The following is a 22,813-nucleotide window of genomic DNA, read 5'->3' on the forward strand; positions in this document are numbered from 1 at the left end:
TTTTTCAAAATACGTAAGGATACACACTTGGTTATTAACATGGATTGGAAGGGATGTGATAGGGAAGAAGAGAAAACCAGGCAAAAAGGTAAAAAATAAAACTACTCTAAACATTGTTTATAGAATCCCATTTATGCACTTATGAAAAAGCTGTATGCATAAAAAAAAACTTTTGCCAAATACTTAATACCGCAATCCAATACTTCTATCTTTGGCATGTTCAAATTCAGGGGCGGAACAGGTGATAAGAGCCAGATGATAATGGATCATGGGAGAGAAGGAGGTGGAGGAAGTGGGACAATGAGTTCCTTTAAATTGAGTCATTTCCCCTTGGAGCAGCGATGAAAGATGAAGGGCGTGTTAGACCTGCTGTAAATGCTGTAAACTGGCCTATTTCCAAAAGAGTAAGTCCTAGCATGTCCATTACAGATGCTCATGCTTCAGGGATAATCTACACGTAATGAAAGAGCAGCAGCTCTTGGGGTGTTGGGTAACATTAGCCTTCCTGGAAGGAACCAATCTTTGTCCAGATGATTGTGCTTCAAAGGTGGCCCACAGGAGCAAACAGGCCCATGTGAGCAAATGGGCAGCAAGTCTGGGTGGTTAAGGAAACTCTAGCTTTGACAGAAATCAGTCTGGGTCTCACCGTGAGTATACAATTGTTCATACTAAGAGATAATCCCACCTGGCTTGTTTTATGAATTATCGTACCCAGGACATGGCACAAAACAGCCAATTAGCAATGGCTGTGTTATTATTCCTTTGCCTAGAAAAGACTCTGGAGCACACTATGCAATCACTTAACAGCTGCTCGACGGACAAATGGTTGGACGAATGGATGGATGGATGAATAAACTGGGAATACCGAATTCCAGTGAGCTACTTTTCCTGACTGGAGCTAAAATACTGTCTCCTTTGGGAAGTACTTCTATTCCAAGATACACTCACATTTTCTCACTTACTAGTGTAGGTTTTAGAGCCAAGTTGCCTGTGCTTGAATCTTGGCTCCACTATTTACTGTGTCTTTGGGGCAACTCACATAAACTCTCAATTCTGCTTCCTCAACTATAAACTGGTGCTTAATAATAAGGTTTCCATAAGGATTAAAAGAGTTAATACGAAAACATCTTTATTAGACTGGCTGCCCATAGTAAGCATTCAATAAATATTAGCAATTATTAAAATACTGCACTACCACATCTTACAAATTGCTTACCTGTGTAAACACTGACTTTAAGCTCTACGAGAGGAAGAACTTTTGTGTTTCATTCACTGCCTAAAACTGTGCCCTACCATCTAGCAGGCATTTAATAAACAGTTGTTGAATGAATACCTACCTAACCTGAAACAATAATTAAAGATCCAAAATTGCAAACACACACCCCTTCCAAAATTAAGGCCAGGGCCTTGCATTTAATAGGTGCTCAACAGATGTTTGTTGACTGAAGAAATGAATGGAGATGATCAGATAGAAAGTGATTCAGAAAACTGACAGTAGTATATGATGGAGGTAAAAAAGAGATTTAGGAATATTCCAGTTTATTTTATAAACTTTTATTTAAAAAATAAAATTATAAACAAAATACAGAAAAATATTGACACCTGTGATAACAAGGAAATGACTCTTAAGGGCAGTTTGTTGTCCTGGGAGGAAAAATTGTTAAGTGTTATAAAGAAATATTATTGTGCAAAGGAGGAATGTAATATTTAAGGTTCATTTACAACAGGTATTTGGCATCGACAGAAGAAGTCTTTCTATGTATACATTCAACAATTTGCAGCATATTTACATTCAAGTTACATTTCCAAATTCTATGCCAAATACAGTCTAACTCACCATCAAAAATCCCTCAGATATTACTAAAATCCTGTTTATTTGGTAGGAGTGCAATATTATCTGATTAGAAAATAATTTTATGTTCCTACTAAGTCACCTGTATTTTTACTACTTCAACAAAATTCACTGACATTTTCATCCTAGTTGAAGTCAAGCCACTTTTAGACAAATTCAATACTAACTCAAATATTGTCAGTTATAAAATTACATAGTAATCTTTTCCTCCCTCCTTAGAGACAGTATTAAAACTTTCAGTGAAAGGACACCAGCTATGACAGATTATTTTCTTTTACAGGAGTTAGGATGTATTACAGACACAAGTTCCAGAATTTTAACTTGTTTTCAAAAGATGGCTGAAGTACTTTTCCCTTTCAGTTGTTACCAAATTCCTCATCAAAATAAAACACATTCAGAAACCTACATGGTAGTTTTCTGAAAACTTTTCTCCATTGTCCCCACACATTTCTCAAATCAGACTGCTTACTCACTAACAATTGGAGAATCTCTTGCTTAGTTTTTCTAAATTACACTACAGTAGCTATCCTAATTTCCTGACAATCTTCCCATTTCACTTTTTAAATTATGATTTTATTAAAATCAACATAAATTACAAAGGTTCCATCTTTGCTACAGTTCTTTTAAAAATTTATCCTAACTTACTGAAGGGTCAAGATCCCACAGGGCCTGTCTAGAACAGGCAAACAAAATGTCAAGATTAGAAGATTCTCATGCCTCCAAAAGACTCCAGGCAAATCAAATCTACTCAATTCTTCCTTATTTATCTCAAGCTCAATTTTAAGTCTAAGAAGATAATTAATGACAAAATAACGGTGATTGATGAATTTCATATAGTTGAGCTCTTTTTTTCCTAATTTTCTTCAGGTTGTAACTTCGCCTTCAGTACATGATGACTGGCAGTTGGTAGTAGGTTGCTGAGATGACACCACTTCTAAGTCAGATTCACGAACAAAAACCACTGCATCACCACTTACATTTATAAGACACTGTGCCTATAAGAACAACAAACAGGACAGGTTCAGTTATACTCAACACATTCATACTCTTCTGTTACACAAGGGGCAGTGCTGTACAGCCAAAAAAGCACAGGCTTCTAAATTTTAGGATAAAGATAGACAATCCAACAGAAAAATGAGAAAAGGGCAAGAGAGCAATTCACAGTAAAGAAAACTCAAGGAGCTCCTGTGAACATATGAAAACAAAAACAATTTGCAAAATGACATATACAATATAAAATCATTTACATAACTATATATATCCTTATATATTTATATAAAGTGCAAAATATCTCAATGAAGGGGAACTTTGGAAATCTCTACGAAAATTACAAAGGTACTACTTTTGACCTAGCAATTCTGTTTTAAGAAATTTTCCCTACAGAGATGCTCACACTTGTGCTAATCAATTATGTATCACATTGTTTTTGTAGCACTGTATGTATTAGCACATTTACTGAAAACAGCCTAAAGGTTTATCAGTAGGGGACTAATTAAAGAAATTCCGATCGACGTATACCATGGAGTGTTATGTGGTTGTAACAAACATAAAGGTAATCTTTATGTCCTGAAATGAAAACCTTGCCAAGAAAAATCAGGTGAAAGAGCAAGCTGAGAAGCAGTATGTACTGTAGAGCTACCACTTATATTAAACCGGAAAATAAAAGAATATCTATTTATATATATTTGCTTGTATGTATAAAATCTCTCTGGTTACATACTCTGGAGTGTTACATCTCTAGAAGTTACAAAAAAAAAAAAAAGAAAAATTTGGTTGCATGTGGGGAGGAAAACTGACTGGCTGGAATAGCAGACAAGGAGAGACTTTTCCATTCATACCTTTTTGAATTTTGAATCATGTACTACCTATTCAAAAATATATTAAAACATTTTAGATACAAAAGAAGACTACAATTAATTTTTTTAAGATATAAAAGCATGCATAGGAATGACAAAATTAAGATGGTTCATTCAGTATAAAGAGGAAACAGGCCCACTGAGGCTTCAACCATATTTTTAATACTTTATTTCTTAAGCTGAGGGTTGTAAGAATGTCTGTGTGCAGTTCTCTACTTTTTTTGTGTACATGCAAGATCTCACATAAAAGTGGGGGGAAAAGCTAATGACATAAATCATGGCACCTGATATGATGTGTGCACCTCAGTGGTAATCAGCTGTTGACAGTTATCATTTAGGTACAGAGGAAGAGAGTTGGTGGTGGAAAATCTGGGTATATTCTAGCTTTTCTATTTATAGCCTCATACCAAACTTAAGTTTTTTAACCCTCAGTTTTTTCACCTACAAACTGGAGTTAATATCAACACTACAAAGTACCAGAAATGGGAGAAAAAAAAAAAAAAAAAAAAAAAAAAAAAGCACAGTTCATTTGGAAACCAAACAATTCAATCTACGTCTTGGGTATGTTAGGAGAGGTGAGGGGGGCAACAGATGAGTTTGAAAAGGTAGAAGACCTGAGAACGTGGAAGACCTTGTAGGACATATTAAGAAGCATGACTTTGTCTTGTGAGAAATCAATGAAGACAAACATTTAAAAGATAATAGTAACAACTTTTACAGTGCTTACTATCCACCAGGCAGAAAGCACATTACATATATTAACTCATGATTACCCCAATTTTTATCCCAATGTCATAGATGAGAAAACTGAGGCACAGATATAAGTTCTGTTTTGGATAAGCTGATTTTGAGGCATTTGTTAAGGTGCTAATTAAGTCAGTGAACAAGTTGTATAAATTTAACACTGGGAAAAACCCAAAACTACAAATCTCGTTCTCAAATACAAAGTAATTAAGCAAAAAAGGATTCTTAAACTAGGGAAAATCCTCTTATATCAAATAAATTATTACAAAGAAGTACCCAGTTGAATATAATTTCAAGATCTAATAGATGCTTTCTTTATGACCAGGTAATACCAAATTGTATCAAACACTCCTGCTCAGGATGTGCCTGGTTTCCATTCTACTTCCACTTTCAAATAATCTGTGAATAGGTAGTTCTCAGCGCCCCTGGTTTTCCTTCTGCCTTTCTCACTGTTCCTTTCTCAATCTTTCTTCTCCTCGTGTACCCCTTTTGACCACTCCACACAATCTCCTTCACTCCAGATCTTATCAATAAGCTGGCTGCAAATCCAGAACTGCAGTAGCCTCACTGAGCTTTAGATACGCCCCAATTATCTACCAAAAATCCTCCTAGGATGTTTCATAGCCTTAGCCATTGCCAAAATTTATCAGAAGGTTGTCTCATAGTTTTGTTTATCACTATTTTTCTTCAACATCTGTTAATGAAGTTTAACATACCATGAGTTATGAAAATGTATAAACTATTAAGAAAACCTGAAAAGAACTTAGTAAATGAAGTAACCTTCTGAAGAAATTGATTAAACTTCGTGACTTCAAAATAAAACTAAAACCAGTCAGGTGTGGTGCCATGTGCCAGTAGTCCCAGCCACTAGGGAAGCTGAGGTGGGAAGGTCACTTGAGCTCAGGAGTTCGAGTTTAGCCTGGGTAATATGGCAAAACCTTATCTCTTAAATAAAGCTAAAACAATTTTGCATTTCCATAATGTCTTATCAAACTGCTTTTATATTTATGACAGCAACTCACTTTCACTGTAAGATAATTTTATTAATGAAAAAAACAATGATACTAAGAATTTAAATGATTTGTCTTTGGTTACAATTATCCAGATGTACAGGTAGGGGCAAAAAATTTATATATATACACACATCTATTCATTTTTACTCCTGCTTAGATGATAAGTAATTAGTCTACATTAGAGCTTCTTAAGCTCTGTGTCTGCCAAGATATTGATCCCCTCTGCTCTCAGGGGAGTCACCTGGGTCAGAAACCCAGGGCCAATTACCAGCAGCCACATACAGCTTCATGCATTTACCATAGTATACCAGTGGACCATAGAAATGGGATTTTTGATGTGTGCCAAGAGGAGCAGGTTGGGAAGAACTGTGTTTAAGGTATTTCATACTATTTAGTATAGTTAATTAATTTTTAAAAAATTTTAACCATTTTAAGTGAGTTATTATCTTAACAAAAAATTTAGAAATTTATTTTAAGATTTAAACTAACTGCTTTCATCCCCATTAACAGAATACACTACTTATAGAAATAAGCAAGCAGTTTGGCCTCACTATGATATACTCTTCATTAGTAAGGCAGCTAAAACTGGACAGCATCATAGTCCAAACTAAAGGATATCTTTAGCTCTCCTCAGTTAGCTATCACTGTATTCCAAACACCTACCAAAAAGAGGGTGGAGACAGTAATTCAGAAGCACAAATTCTAGACATGATTAAGAATAATACCTAGTTACCTGAGATGCTGAAATAGCATGTATTGACTTGTGACTATGTATGACCATGGTTATTAAGAAATTCATTAAAATGTCTTATGCATCTAGATTCAAAGGGTTCTAAAGAGCAATTCTCTTTTGAAGGGGGTTAGGGCTAGGAAGCCATGGAAGAAATTCTCAGGTTCCCACCAATCAGGAATTTTTAACTGCATCTTACCTGGTTTTTATTTGGATTCTCCATGAAGACACACTGCTTCATTATGTAGGAGACAACAGCATTCCCTCCTAACGCAGCAACATGAGCTCTCACCATTGCAAACACTTCAGCAATAAAAGCATGGAGAAAACCACTGACTCCTCCTTCCTAAATAATAACGCACAGGAAAATCATACCATATATACATGTGTATGGATATAGGAATACATACAAAATGTCAAATAATATATATTAAAACATCCTAAATTAGCTTAATATACCAAATAACTTAAACTTCCTTCACAATGGGGATTTATTGAATGAACAAACATTGACTGAACACATGTCCAGGCAAGGATTTACTACATTTACTTTATAGATGATAAAACTGAAGCCCGGAGAATTTGTAACTTGCCCATGACTAGCTATGATCAAACAGCTAGTAAGTAAATGGCAGGGCAAGAATTCAAATTGTGCCTCCACCTTCAACATCTCCATTAAATCATGCTCATCATCATTAAAACAAATTGATGATAAGCCTAAACAATAAAACTTACCTGCTTTCCATATCTCTCATTCTGAACCTGAACCATGTTCAATCAAACTTGCCTTTTTTTCAGTTTCTCAAATGCACAAGCACTTTTCCTACCTCATGCTCACTGGCACATGTTGCTCCTGAAGACTTTTCACTAATTTTTTTTTTTTTTTTTTTTTTTCCCACAGAACAACTCATTCACTCCTTGGTCCCAATTTACCCATAATGTCTTCAGAGATACCTTCTCTGTGAACTATAAGTTGAATTCCTCTATTATATTCTCCGATCACCTCTGTTCAATTTCTTTATATTACTTACTCTCCCTAGTAAATAGATACTAATTATATGATTATTTGTTAATGTTTATCATGCTCCAGTTCTACTAGACTGTAAGTTCCATTAGGTCAGGGACTGTATCTGTTTTGCATACAACTATATGCTAACATCTAGTTCAACAGGTACATATAATAAGAATTCCATACATAACTGTTAGGAAATAAAATCCAGTAGTTCAGGGTACCTTTTCCATATTCAAAATCAAGGAAAACAGAAATCAAAGGCTAGTCAATAGCTTAAAATGCTTTTCAACCTAGGTTTCTACAAATTCTACTGGACTTATTTACAGTCGAGGAGGAAATTTCTGACTTTAAACTGGAAGGGGAAAAATGACTGCAGTATTAGAAAACCATTTTATTAGATCACATCTTTCTGAAAAGCCTGAGGATACTAAATATAGTTTTGTAAAGATATCTCTTTTTGTAGTTAAGGAATTAAGGGAGTTGCTTCAGCCTGCCTCCAACTCAATCATAGTTCAGTATATTTTTTCTTTGACTTTTATCAATTTCCTCCTGTTTATTAAATCAAAAAATTCTGATGACACAGTAGCTCTGTAGAGGATTAATTTTAAAAATATTAATTAACTGTAAAGAAACAACTCAAGCAATTAACACATTTGGAATATTGTGCTACACAGTTAATATTATAAGTTTCTGTTGAAGGAAAATTTATCAAGAAGCAACATTTTGAGGTATGGGAGCTTAAGTAGTCAAGAAGGCTTAGGAAATAAAATTTTATGGATTCAAAATAGTGTAATATCCATGTGCTACCAAGAGCAAGTAGAAAGGTTAATTCATAATACATGCCAGCTTTTCACACCAAATCTTTGTCAAATTTAAATGGATGTAGAGAAGTATCATCTATTTTAATTCTCTATCAAAAGGTTTTGAGAATATCTTGATAGTTTATTTTCATCTTAACATAATGAAGAGTGATATAAAAACTAATTTATCTTTTTTGGGGGGGAGGACAGAGTCTCACTCTGTCACCTAGGCTGGAGTGCAATGGTGCAATCTCAGTTCACTGCAACCTCCACCTCTCACGTTCAAGCAATTCTTGTACCTCAGCCTCCCGAGTAGCTGGGATTACAGGCATGTGACACCACATCTGGCTAATTTTTCTATTTTTAGTAGAGAAGGGGTTTTGTCATGTTGGCCAGGCTGGTCTCGAACTGCTGGCCTCAAGCAATCTACCCGCCTCGGCCTCCCAAAGTGGTGAGACTACAGGCGTGAGCCACCATGCCTGGCCTAATTTACCTCAAAGAAAACATCCATCTAAGTAATTAAATAATCTGTCAGAAGCTATTCATTCATTTACACAAAAACATATTGTGTTTACTCTGGGCCAGCTACTGTGCTAGGCGCAGGATGGTGAGTATGTTATTAAAGATAGTGTGCAGGCTGTTATTCCTAAGAAAGTATAGAAACAGTGCTGATGAAAAAGGGCACAGCTAAGTCATCTTCATAAAGAATATACTTTTTAAAAATACAAACTGCAGCTAAAGTAAAATTTGAAAAGATTATTGGATGTCACACCTCAGTAATTAAAAAATTTCCCTATTAATATTAATTTGCTTGGTAGCCCCTGTTCCTTAACGTATGACATTATATAATTTTTTTAAGTTTAAATTCCTGTGTCACAAAAGATATAACAGGCTGACTCTGATTCTGAACTTTTTCCACATCAAGTAAAATATTACAACTTGTTATTTAAAAACCAAATTAAAGTTTAATGATACTCAGTGTGAGATAAGACTGAAGAAATGTCATCCTCATACACTAATGGAGAGAGTAAAAGATGAGCAGCTTCATTCCTTTCTCAGTAGGAAGAAACAGCAGAGCTAAATTACATAAAGTATCTCCTTAGACATATATCTATAATACAGTCCTCTATTATTTCTAAATGTGATCTGTCAAAAGTTGCTAAATTACTGAGAAAACGAAGCTGTTCTTTCAGGGCTATTTTAAACCTCTATTTGAACACAGATATTTGTTTTATTTACTATATGATAAGGTTCTAAGATTTTTAACAATAAATAGGTTTAAAACTAACACAATTCTTGTGATAATCCTAGCTGCTAAATGAAATAAACTCTAGACTCAATCCAGATAGGTTATTAAAATATAAATAAATATTTGTAAGTTATTTTTGGCAAAAAATAACAATTTGAAACTTGTTTGGTTTTGTTGCTAAATCTTCAATCAGAGAAAACTCAAAAAAACAATGAAATAACTTCTATAAAATTACCTCCCGAAGAGAAGTAGTCTCTCGAATAAAAAACATGTTAATTATCCCAAGNTATTTGTAAGTTATTTTGGCAAAAAATAACAATTTGAAACTTGTTTGGTTTTGTTGCTAAATCTTCAATCAGAGAAAACTCAAAAAAACAATGAAATAACTTCTATAAAATTACCTCCCGAAGAGAAGTAGTCTCTCGAATAAAAAACATGTTAATTATCCCAAGATACTTAGTTATTTTTGCTCCAGGAATAAAAGAAAGAGGTGTCATCTTAACAACCCCAACTGTGGAATTTGCACAAGGTGGAGCAGAACGATTCCGGAAATTTCCATCACCCACTGGACTTGCTTTTTCAACTGTCACGGCTAAAATTGGAGAAAGAGGAGAAAACATTCAGAACAGACGCTGGTGACACAATTATTCCCTGAGGTTTCCAAATAAGTGGTGACAACATTCAGCTGTCTGTGAGGCTAAGCCATGTCATGAAAGAAAAGAAATTATCATGCACTGCATGCAATTAAAAAAGAGACAGAAAAACATGAGAGGAAATGCTGGAATGGAATTCTTTTGGAAGAAAAATGGCATTCCTGCAAAAGAAAATGTTGATGCAGTATAGCTACACACACAATGATTGGTTATAAAGTGAAGAAAAAGAAAAAGCGGCAGAGCATTAAAATTATCTGCTGTAGGAACAAATTATTACAAGGAGAGTGTGAAAGTTGTTATATTTCCCAGTGCAATTTTCCATCTTTTCAGACGACTTCATCATTGTCAACTTGTAGATAAACCTTATGTTATCTAATTGTAAGATATTTGCTTTTTCCAAACCTTTTTGAAAACCAACTCATAGTTTTAAAAGCTTAACACAATGACCTCTGCTAGCTAAAAGCTGGTTGTTTATAAAGTAAAAAAACAAAACAAAACAAACAAACAAAAAACCAATAGCTACCACTTATTAAATAACTGCCATAAGACAGACATATATATATCTAATCCTTAAAACAACTCAGAAACATAGGCTATCATCATCATCCCCATTTCATGCATGAGGAAATGGAAGCTTAGAGAAGTTAAGTAACTTGCCCAAGGTCTGACAGCTATTAAAATGGCACTTCTAGGATTCAGAACCAGATCTGGCTGGTTTCACATCCTATGTTATTTCCTGTGAAATGTAGTTTTTTCCCCTTCTAATATACGGTAAGCTCTTTCACTCAAATACATTTACCTCAAAATTTACCAAAACACATGGGGTAAAGATAACATATAAGTAATGATTCTGATTCTAGCAGTAAGGTAATAACTACTTTCCCTCCAGAAATTCTTTATTCATTTAGCCCTCTGCATATCACACTTAATAAACTAACAGATGCCACATACTAAATAGCACCTTGGGTCCTGGAAGAACGTCTCTTCAATAAGAGAGCTGGTAATTTATTTTCAACTAGAACAATATAATATCTATTTATATACTTTTAAAATGCCTGCACAAAAGGAAAATTTTAAAACACAATTCTATAGGTAAAACTAATAAATCTAAAGGCCTTTCAAAAGTTTTTCCTAAATGACCATTAGAGTCTGCAGCTTTCACACTCTAATACATGATGGATTGGCAATGTTGTTACTGGGTAGTAAGGTCTAGCTTTCACCACTGGGAAATCAGGGATATGTTTCTCAGATTATCATAATGTGGTAGAAACATCCGCCTACTTGTCTTAATTGATCCACGCCTTATGGTCTGAGCTTTCAGTTTAATGAGCTCTATCCAGCTGCTGCATCTGTCTGCAAAGGAACTGTAATCAACTGACGTTGCTGAAAACACAGACAGAAAACAAAAGAAAAAACAAAGAAAAAAATATGGATGATGTCTCTTACTCGTCTTAACACTCCTTTCGATGATGTAATTTAACTGTAACTCAGAAAAAGAATGGTCCTTTTCAAGTCAGTTAAGAGAGATAGTAAAGAGTCAAGCTTTAGACACTGATTTGTCCAAAACCAAGTTCTCAGTTAGCAGGCTGAGCATTTTTGGTGATGTCATAGTTGTGTGGTCTCTTAGGGAAAGCCTGATTGGGGTCTAGCATAAGTAGCCTGATTGGGGTCTAGCATAAGTATCAGTGAAAGGACCACATACTGTGTTTTAACTAACTTTATTTCCTACTCTTCTTAATTTATAATATTTCAGTTGTTTCTATTTTATAATCAAAACTTTGTGAATAATTCATTTCTAGTTTTACCCTAAAATTTAAAAAAAAAGAGAGAGAATCAAATGAAGAATACATTTTTAAAAGTTACTAGTTGACTTATCTGTTATTAAAATATCTTCTTTCTACAGTCAGTAAGAGGAAAACCAAAAGGGCCATTTTTGTTAATGTTTTGTTTCCATGTCTGATTTTGGGCAATGAAGCCTCTGATAATACGGGGTTGGGGCAGGTGTGAGCCTCATAAGTTCCCCCTTTTTAAAAGAATAACTTTTACTACTGCTAAGCTGGGAAGAAATTTTTAGGAGCTAAAATTTTATGCTTAGAAACTGAGAAACCATTAACATACTAAAAAAATTAAATATTAGTTTAATTGATGTTTTTTAAAAGAACATATTCTACCTACAAAAAAAAAAAAAAAGCCAGATTTTGGTGTCTATGCCATATTGTCCAGTGCATTTCTTTGATGTCTATAATTTTATGCACCACCAAACTAGAATTTTACACCTTTGGTGACTATTTGCTTAATTAGACAAACTCACCTCTCTGTGCAGCTGGTATACCTGAGTTAGAACTTGCACTCTCCAGGTGTTCTAATAAGACAATATGAACAACATTAGCTTGGATGCTAAGTACAAGCCAGTACCTCTTCTTTGTTATTTGTTAATACCTCTATAAGCCAGAAGAATAGGAGGAAATCTTTATGGCTTCATTGCAAAAACAAACCAAATAAAAGCATTTAGGTTTAAAATGCAGTTTCTATTGATACATGAAAACTAGCTCAGTTCATAAATATCATGCCAAAGGAGACTACTTGCTTACTATAACACAAAAAATGTTTCAGAAACTTTATAGTCACAAGAAAATATAAACATAGTAACAAATGTGAGTATGATGAAAGCAGGATGTGAGACCAGGAAAAGGGCCAATGTGTTGGGAAGAATAGCTGAAATGAAACATAGAAGGGAAATGTTTGCTGTGGGGAAGAGCCTATAAGATTAAAAATTACAGACAAGATAATGATTATGCTTCATAGATCAGCATAAGCTGCTCCCTAGTCTTAACTCTCCTCACCACCAACTTCTTCATTCAAGGACTTCGATATCAACAGCTCCCTCTGGTGGTATCAAGACTTTGCAAAACTAAAAAATGAGTTATCACAGATAACTAGGAATCTCAAGCCAGTATCACTCCCTTTCCAGTAACCTCATAACAGTAACATCCAGAAGTTTCCATGATATTTTTTATTACAGGTATTTAAGGTATTGTACAAATTTAAATAGCACTATAAAAAAACTTCATAATCTATTTTTCATGCTCATGTTCTACCCACATTAGAACATTTAAAGTTCTGTTTGAAAGAATTTTACAACTAAAATAATAGTGTTGCCAATTTAGAAATAACTCATGAAAAGCACTGAGAATAATTTCGGTTGGCCAGTTTAAGTATAGATAAATAGATAGATACATTTTTTCATTTCTACTTTATGTGTTGATTTTTTTGATAACATTCTGAATTTAAAAAACTTTTCAAAACATTATATGTACAGAATATTTCTACCATAGAATGTTGCTGCTAATTGAAAATACAATGCAAGTATCTCACCACGACCCACCAATACAATTTTTTTTTTTTGAGACAGAGTTTTAGTCTTGTTGCCCAGGTGGGAGGGTAGTGGCGCGGTCTCAGCTCACTGCAACCTCCACCTCCCAGATTCAAGTGATTCTCCAGCCTCAGCCTCCCAAGTAGCTGGGATTACAGGCGCCCACCACCACGCCTGGCTAATTTTTTTATATTTTTAGTAGAGATGAGTTTCACTATGTTGGCCAGGCTGGTCTCGAACTCCTGACCTCAGGTAATCCACGTGCCTCGGCCTCCCAAAGTGGTGGGATTATAGGTGTGAGCCACCACACCTGGCCCACAGTTTTTATAAAGCAATTGACCACTAGCTAATACTGCAGCATATACAGAGCTGATAAATAAAAAGGATCACCAGGTGGGGTTCACGACAGGCCTGTGAGGATACCACGCTGTGGACATGCCCTAACCATCATGCTCGCTGACTGGAGATCTAGATAGGAAAAGTCCTCCTGATTCAGGATCTTGAGGGACTTTGGAAGTTTAGGACATGAGACCTACAGAAAGACCAGCACAGAGCTGACATTCAGAGGCTTACCAGATCTGCAGGGACACTCAGCACAGAAACAGACTCAATGGAGAGACTGGGACACCAACTGTCCTACCCCTAACTTACATATCCCGAGAGGGTCCTGAGGCTGTCATATGTCTTGTGCAGTATAGATTTGGTTGGTGTAGAATTACAGAACATATAGCTGGTATTAGGAATTCCGTACATTTTTTTAAACTGCAGGGGAAAGAGGAATGGCTTAAAATTTCTGAAAATCACTAAAACTAAAATCTTTTGTATACCTTGATATTATCTGAGTAATATTGAATTCCCTAGTAGGAATTGCATATATTTTAATGGCAAATGTACAAAGAAAGAGCTTACCTGAGTATGTATTAAGTATCTGTCCCCATCTCTAATATCAAGTGGAAAAAACAAGGTACACAATGATATGTAAAATACTTGAGTTTTTTTAAAAAGGATGAATAGAGTATCTTTGAAAGACAGACAGTAAACTGTTAAAAGTAGTTGCCTCTTGGGGAAGAAAATGGAGAAGGGAGCTTTATTCTGGACTATATGATTTTTGTAGTATTTGAATTTTTTGCGATATACATGTATTACTTTTACCCCATAAAATTTATAAAGGGTGAAGAGGGAAAAAAGGGAGGGAAAATGTTTATTCCCTGCCCTCAAATATGAATGCATCTGAATAAAATCTGAAAACCAAAGTTTTTGAGGGAGAAGATTTTGATTTCACTTAGGGAGAGCAGGTTCATCTTTTAACATGCTTGCTATCTTAATTTTTCTCCCAGAAAAAAAAGGCCCAAGAGGCCCAAGGCCAGCTGGTCCCAGCAGCAGATAGACATCAGCACCTTGGACTGGTTTGAATACCTCAAATGTCTGATGACCTCAAACTCCCAGGCCCTCTGCTCCTCCTGATCAGAGTTTGGCTTCTCAGGTGATAGGCTTTTCAAAAGAGAAGGTACTGCAGATACATGCAGTCTGGCTCACTGACAAACTGGGAGTTCTGATTTAAAAGAAATAAAACAACATGCAATCTCTAGGCTAATATTAATTTAAAAACAACGTATTTCATTATTCAAGGGTAGAAATCTCCTCAACTCTTTCAGACTTTGTTGAGTTGTGCTCAGTTGTGTGCCATTTGTAGATCTATATGGAAGAGTCTGAAACAAATGCTTTTTATGTCAGATCTCCCTTCTAGCTGCAGAGTCTCAAGCCACACAACAGTCCACTTCTCTTATAATTTGGTTTCCCATTTAATACAAGAAGAAGATTATTTTGCTTTTTTTTTTTAAAGTCACCATTAAGTGATAACCCTGAAAGCCCCAAATAAACGACCCTAGAAACTTAGCAAAGCAAAACAGGGCTATGGTTTTATTATTCCCCTAGTGCACTCTAGCAGTATTTAACAAGCCCTGTGTCTAGTGGTGTGAGAGGGAAACTAACCCAGGTTAAAAGCAATTTAGTGGAAATGAGCATATTATTGACAAAAACGATTCTTCCTCCCTCAAACAGACAATCTCCAGTGCATCTAAAGTCTGAGACTTTTCCATTCTTCTAAATAACTTGTCGTAACCAATGGCAAAGGTATTTGTTAGCTGCAGTGATTATTTGAATGTATGTGCCCTCCAAAACTCGTTGAAATTTAACTGTCATTGTAACAGTACTAAGAAGTAGAACATTCTGGCCAGGGGCAGTGGTTCATGCCTGTAATCCCAGCACTTTGGGAAACTGAAGTGGGCAGGTAGGTTGAGCTCAGGAGCTCAAGACCAGCCTGGGCAACATGTTGAAACCCCATCATTACGATAAAATATAAACATTAGCCAGGCAAGGGGGTGCTAGTGGTCCCAGCTACTCAGGAGGCTGAGGTGGGAGGATCGCTTGAGCCCAGGAGGTAAAGGCTGCAGTGAGCCAAGATCGCAGCACTGCACTCCAGCGTGGGGGACAGAGTAACACCCTGTCTCAAAAAAAAAAAAAGGCCGGGGCGGTGGCTCATGCCTGTAATCCCAGCACTTTGGGAGGCCAAGGCAGGCGGATCACTTGAGGTCAGGAGTTCGAGACCAGGCTGGTCAATATGGTGAAACCCTGTCTCTACTAAAAATACAAAAAAAAAAAAAAAATTAGCCAGGCATGGTGGCAGGCACCTATAATCCCAGCTACTTGGGAGGCTGAGGCAGGAGAATCACTTGAACCCGGGAGGCAAAGGTTGCAGTGAACCGAGATTGTGCCTCTGCACTCCAGCCTTGGCGACAGAGGGAGATTCCATCTCAAAAAAAAAGAAAAAGAAAAAAAAAAGTAGGACATTTAAGGCCTGATTAGGCCAGATCTCCACCCTCATGGATGGGATTAATGCCATTACGAAAAGGGAGGTTTGACCTCCTCTTGCTCTCTTTTTGCCCTTCTGCCCTGTGATAACGCAGCAAGAAGGTCCCAGCCAGATGCTGGTACCTTGATATTGGACTTCCAACCTCCAGAACTGAGAGCCAATAAATGCCTGTTCTTTATAAATTACACGGTCTCAAGTGTTTTGTCACAGTAGTAACAAACAAAGATAAATACAGTAATAAACTTCTACACTGATCAGTACCTTTTTTGACTACCCCCTTTATATCATTAGAATTTACAGATCATCTTTGCTCTAAATAATTAAAAAATATTTGAGAAAATCTTATCTGAATGTCTTTTAAAATTACTAAAACTAAAAAAGTTACTACAAATGATCAACTAGTTACTACAAAAGTTAACTACAGTTACTACAAATGATTCTCTGGCAGATTAAAATATATGCAATTGGGAGTCATTATAATTTATGTTTTATTTTCCTATTTAAACATTCTCAGTTTTATTATGATCAAACCTGGGTTTTATGTTTCTTTAGGAATTTCCATCAATCGATACTGCATTGATTAGTTATGCTTTATAAGTATAAAATCTAATTTCATGACTAGGGTAGACAAATGATATACTTAAACATTCAGTATAAACTTGATCTATAACAATACTCAAAACTGCCATATTACAATTACAAATTACTAAAGGCACACCTAAAGATAAAACTAGCTTCAATTTGGACAGTTTACAAGGGAAAAATTCAACTGTGATACCTCGGTAGTACATATATTAGATAACAAAGACAATTAACTTCCCTATTTGGGTCATTTAAGTTTCTAATTAAAGGTGTATAACATCCTAAACCACTTGTCTTTCTTCTTCAATCCGCTTCTTACATTTTCCTGCTTCCATTTCCAAGCATGCAATCCCCCTCTCACTCCTATCTTTTATAGCTTCTCTTCCACATAATCCGTTTTCTGTCAGTAACTCAATGCAATTTTTCTTTGCTTTTTACTCCCTCTTCCTCTAACTGTGGATTTCAGTGTCCTCAAGCTGCCTTGAAGAAGCTATTGAGATAAAGATTCTTTATTCCTACTTCTCCATCAATTTTTTTCCTTCCTTCCTTCCTTTCCTTTCTCCCCTCCCTCCCCTCCCCTCCCCTCCCTTCCCTTCCCTTCCTTTCTATCTTTCCTTTCCTTCCTTCCTTCCTTCCCATTTCTTGGATGAGTTTTTCACACATTTTCCTCTAGTTAGTTTCTGGTTTTGCATTTTCTTCCCCGAGTATCTCTTTCCTTTTAAAACTTGCCATTGATTATTTGGCCATCCAATAACATCAAGAATTTTAGCAGCTGTTTATTGTTGCTGCCACTTGGTCATAGTGATAAAATGTATTTTTTTTTTTAAATAGTAACAACAGACATGCAATGGACTATTAATATATAAAAATGCTTTTAATTAGTATAAGGAATTATATATAGTCATAAGAATTCAAACTGTTAGTTGGTAGGAAAAGTAAAAGATAACTTCTGTATTTTTTACAAATGTATACTTCTAATTGCTAGTTTAAAATAATGCTAGCAAGACATTAAATTCAAACAGTTAAACTATTTTAAAATCAAATCTGTGAGAGAGACTGTCTCTAAAAAGAAAAAAATCTAATTTGGTTTAACAAAGAAAAAGTAACTCTTCTAGCCTACAATAAAAAACTTCCAATGTAGACACCTAATTCTGAAGTACAATGTATTGTGGGTATAAGCCAACTTGTTTTCTTTTACATTGAAATCCAGATTTTAACCTATGCTTNTACAAATGTATACTTCTAATTGCTAGTTTAAAATAATGCTAGCAAGACATTAAATTCAAACAGTTAAACTATTTTAAAATCAAATCTGTGAGAGAGACTGTCTCTAAAAGAAAAAAATCTAATTTGGTTTAACAAAGAAAAGTAACTCTTCTAGCCTACAATAAAAAACTTCCAATGTAGACACCTAATTCTGAAGTACAATGTATTGTGGGTATAAGCCAACTTGTTTTCTTTTACATTGAAATCCAGATTTTAACCTATGCTTGCCACAGCAGTCAGCAGCTAATGTAATGAATAGAGTATTCCTGCTAGCCTATAGCTTATGCCACTGAACATGAGGAAAGTACTCTAGTAAAAGCAAAAGAAAAGCAGAAAACAAGATGGGTATTTAAAAATATATACTTATCTTCTATACAGTTTCACTCAACGGTATTTAAAACTAAAATTGACTTAATTAAATCTTTATATTTTTTAACGATCAGTGTTTTAATGAAAACTATTATCTTACCTTATTTTTTAAGAACTTGAAATATATTTAAAGTGGTATATGATTTATATACACTTGTCTAATCTAAGTTCTTAAGCCTTACAATACAGCAACTAATAGCTCAAGATGTAAGCCTTTAGATATTTCTCTGAAGTAATATGCTAACCTTTTATAAAACTTACATGTATAAAATTCTTGAGATAAACTGAATTCTTGAGATAAACTGAAATCTATGAGAAAAATCTTGCCGATTTTTTTTACTCTTCTTTCTCCCAGATTACCTCAACCCAGACTCCTCCCAATTTGCTCATTCTTTTTTTCTATCTATCTATCTATCTATCTATCTATCTATCTATCCATCCATCCATTATTTTTAAAGTCTCTTGAAAATCATTTCAGAGAAAAACTCAGGTTTGGATATCAATGATGAGAAAAAAACATGAAAATTGTATTAAAAGTTTGCTATAGCTATCATTTTTCTCATATCACACTCTTGTATAAACATAAATAATTTATGTTGATATCGTATCATCTATCCTTTAATAAATTATTTAAGCTCAGCACCAGTTAACATATCAAATCAGAAAAATCAAGATAACCAGCAAGGTAACACCAAATCAACCATAAATTTGAGACATACATCAAACTGCTTTGTTACCTTTAAAAACAAAACCAAATATAATAAACGATGGAAAGAAAAAATTGAACATGGATGGACAATTCAGGCCGAGGCTTACTCTACACAGTGAAATAAGATATACGTTATTGAAGCAACATTTCTTTACATGACATTCACCCATTTTCAATAACACAAAAAGACAATGAAAGGTGTATCTACAAGTAAAAAGATGGAAGTATTAATAAACACACTATGCTTAGTTCTTGAAACTAATCCCCTAGTCAATATAAAGGGAAACAAAAAATTTTAACAATCATCCAATTTGTGATTAAAAACATGAAATATAAACTGGAATTCAAAGTTACTGAAAGTAAAAAAAAAAAGCTATCAGCTTATTCAACTTAAAACGATTTAAAAACTATACTTTTATTTATCAGCATTAGTAATTGACTTTTAAGCCTCTTATTGATGCATATTTTATAAAGCAGACAAATCTTCTGAGCATTTATCCTTAACACTCTTACCTTCCTCTCTTCCTGCCTATTTCCACTAAATGGCAATGCTTAAATTTTTCCAGACATTGCCTTCTGTCGTGTTACAACACTCGATTACTCCATTTTTAAGACTCTATTATATTTTCAGGCCTTTTCAAAACCTATCTTACCCTCAAATTTTCCAAAACATTTTGAGATAACTTTAAAAACTATATTTAGCCCATGTCCTCCTGAAAAGACTTGAGGAAGCACAAGACAATAAATAAGCATGGAACATAAACCACAATTTACAAAACTACAGAAATATTGACAGAAAGGTACAGATATACCTTTAACTGTTTACTGATAATTTTACAATGCAATATTCAAGGAAAAGCACATAGGTTTTACAGTTAAGCACTTAGTATAAAAAGTTTTACATATATTAGTATTAGATGGATGGTCTGATGATGATGATGACGACAATAAAGGGTGGCATGATCAATCAATGGTTTTCAAACTTTTTGAGACCCTTTCTTCAAGTGAAATCACATACAGAAGATGGATATAAAAACACATGGAATCATAGCTGCTGTTTCAGAAAAGTAGGGGATCCAGACACCTACCCTCAATCCCATCCTTCTCTGCTCCCTTTCACCCTGCCTCCTGGAAGGCCATGAGGTACCTCTGACAAACCTCTATGGTTCAGAGGAGCAGAATTTAAAATTAAAATTATTGGTTTAATTGATTAAAAGTTATTTGAAATCATTATTTATTTATTTATTTATTTTTTTTTTCTTGAGACAGGGTCACTCTGTCGCCCAGGCTGGAGTGCAGTGGCACAATCACACCTTACTGTAGCCTCAACCTCCCCGGGTTCAGGTGATTCTACCGCCCAGCTTCCTCGGTAGTAGGACCACAGGCACACCACCATGCATGACTAATTTTTGTATTTTTTGTAGAGAAGAGACTCCTAGGCTCAAGCAATCCGCCTGCTTCGGCCTCCCAAAGTGCTGGGATTACAGGTATGAGTCACCGCGCCCAGCTGGAACACATGTAAATTACAGAAGCTCAGTGTGACCTTGGGGACTAATTTAGCTTTTGATTTACTTTTCAAAAATGGGAATATGTTAATAATTGAAGAACCATAAACTACAGAAACCCAAGGAATTTTAAAGGTTAGAGAGAATCTTAATCTTTTCACATTTTACACATGAGGAGCTGAGGCTCAAAGAGGTTAAGCAATTGGTCCAAGTTCTCACACCTAATCCATAGCAGAACTGAGAGAAAAACACAGGTCGGTTGCTTTTCCAACCTACTTCATGGTCCCTCTCCATTCTCCCTAAAATGAGTTGCAAATATTTTAGGTACTGTTCAAATAGGACTTACTCTACTCAAATTCTTATTTTCTTGTTTTTTAGTTCACAAAGTATCATTTTGCATACGACATACTAACGATCACATAAGCACCAGTTATAATTCCTTTGAAAACATTTTGAAAACTACTGCAGAAGTGGAAAGATGTCCTTATAGACAAGTCAAACTTAGAGAGCTTAAATCTAATCTTCTGCAAAATTCAGTAGGTATTAACAATATAGTAAAACAGAGTTAACAGGGACCCCAAGTCCACAAATACCTTTTCCTACAGAATAACAATCAATCAAACCTTTGTTGATTAGGTTTTAGGTTTTTTTGGTTTTTTGGTTTTTTTTTTTTTGGCCCCTATTGCAGGGTAAGGATGCAAGGATAAATGAAATTATACCTAGAAGTGATATGGAACTAACCATGAATAAAAACAAATTTCTGTATAAAGTAGATGTTAAAGAAAAAAAAACAACTTGCTGTATAGTGAGTTCAAGAAAGACTTTTCTTCTTTTTGAGAGAGGTCTCCCCCTATCTCCCAGGCTGGAGTACTGTGGCACAATCACAGCTCACTGAAGCCTTAACCTCCTGGGATCAAGCAATCCTCCCACCTCAGCCTCCCTCGTAACTAGGATCACAGGTGTACACCACCAAATGCAGCTAATTATTTATTTTTTGTAGAGTTGGGGTCTCACTGTGTTGCCCAGGCTGGTCTTAAACTCCTGGATTCAAATGATCTTCTCGCCTCAGCCTCTCAAAGTGCTGGGATTACAGGTATGAGCCAATAGGCCCGGCCCAAGGAAGACTCTTGACAGTTCTGCTTTCTGCCTGGAAGCTGTATTTAATTCATAAATCTGAACTCACATTACCTTTGAATTTGATTTTTCCTCTCTATTCTTTCAAGGATATTGAGATATGCTACAATTCTCTATGGATTTCTAAATCAGAATTTTAGGTGATGACAGAAAGGAAAAAGGATCACAGTCACCACGTTACAAAGTTCAGAATCTGGAAGCAGCTTATTTTTCATCTTTGAAATATGAGACAAGATCTCTTTATCTACTAAACAGACTTTGTACTGATTTAACAAAGATTTTGTTGACATATATGTAAAGTGAATATAAAACTATTCTGTATTATACATAATTTGGTATCAAATAACGAGTAGGAATCATAAAATAATATCCATTGTATTATAAGACATAAAAGTTGAATAGCTGACTTCAAATAACTGTATCATTTCTCAAAACAAACTTAGTGAAAAACACATACTACATTTATCTAATACATAATGTTACAAAATAAGGTATAGTAATTTTAATTTTTTTGTAATAAAAATTATACTAAAATCAGATGAGAAAGGAAAACAATATCTCCCACTTTTCTCCAAAGATTATGCAGATCAAAATAGATTTATTGCTATTAAAGTAAGGAGCTATCAATTTGCACTGGAAAAAAAAATTGCAGTGTCTTATATAAGTACATAACAATGTTCTTCAATTATCGCCACAGCAAAGACCAGAAGCTCATCCCTTTCTCACTTGTACTACTCCCACTCAAAACCTCTTCATATATCCTCTGAAAAAAGAAAGCATTCTGTTGTCCAGGAAAATCCAAAACTTTTTGTGAAGGTTTAATTGTTGCTGAAAAAAACTTACCAAATATAATATAAATATCAAGTATTCTATGTGTGAATAGTTACAGTGGAAAATCCAAACCTTTGAAAATAAAGCTTTAACACATTAAGGTATGAGAATGGAATATCACAGGAAAAATTACCTTAATACCTTATAATGAAATTACTTGAGAAATTAAAATAAGAGGAACATTTATCCCCTTTATGAATATGAAGAAACACATAATGAGGGAATGAAGGATACATTTTCACCTCAAGGTTAGTAAGATTGCC

At 34.9% G+C, this 22,813-nt stretch overlaps 1 protein-coding gene across 12 annotated transcripts in view; it reads right to left on the reverse strand.

Moving 5' to 3' along the window:
* Window positions 1–1,541: 1,541 nt before the first annotated feature.
* The window catches only part of C2CD5 (C2 calcium dependent domain containing 5), a 96,245-nt gene continuing 74,973 nt past the window's right edge, over window positions 1,542–22,813 (reverse strand). For 7 of the 12 annotated variants that reach the window (XM_017890531.1, XM_017890530.1, XM_017890533.1 and 4 more), the window contains 5 exons: window positions 12,221–12,271; window positions 11,191–11,292; window positions 9,658–9,848; window positions 6,395–6,541; window positions 1,542–2,847 (listed from right to left, as the gene is read on the reverse strand). In XM_017890531.1, coding sequence (XP_017746020.1) covers window positions 2,716–2,847; window positions 6,395–6,541; window positions 9,658–9,848; window positions 11,191–11,292; window positions 12,221–12,271 — 623 coding nt within the window. In that variant the 3' untranslated portion in view covers window positions 1,542–2,715. The remainder of the gene's footprint in view (window positions 2,848–6,394; window positions 6,542–9,657; window positions 9,849–11,190; window positions 11,293–12,220; window positions 12,272–22,813) is intronic. The other 5 variants (XM_017890532.1, XM_017890535.1, XM_017890539.1 and 2 more) reach the window with 3 other exon arrangements.

This window comes from Rhinopithecus bieti, unplaced genomic scaffold, assembly GCF_001698545.2.
Source record: "Rhinopithecus bieti isolate Rb0 unplaced genomic scaffold, ASM169854v2 scaffold_17971, whole genome shotgun sequence".
Classification (NCBI taxonomy): Eukaryota; Metazoa; Chordata; class Mammalia; order Primates; family Cercopithecidae; genus Rhinopithecus; species Rhinopithecus bieti.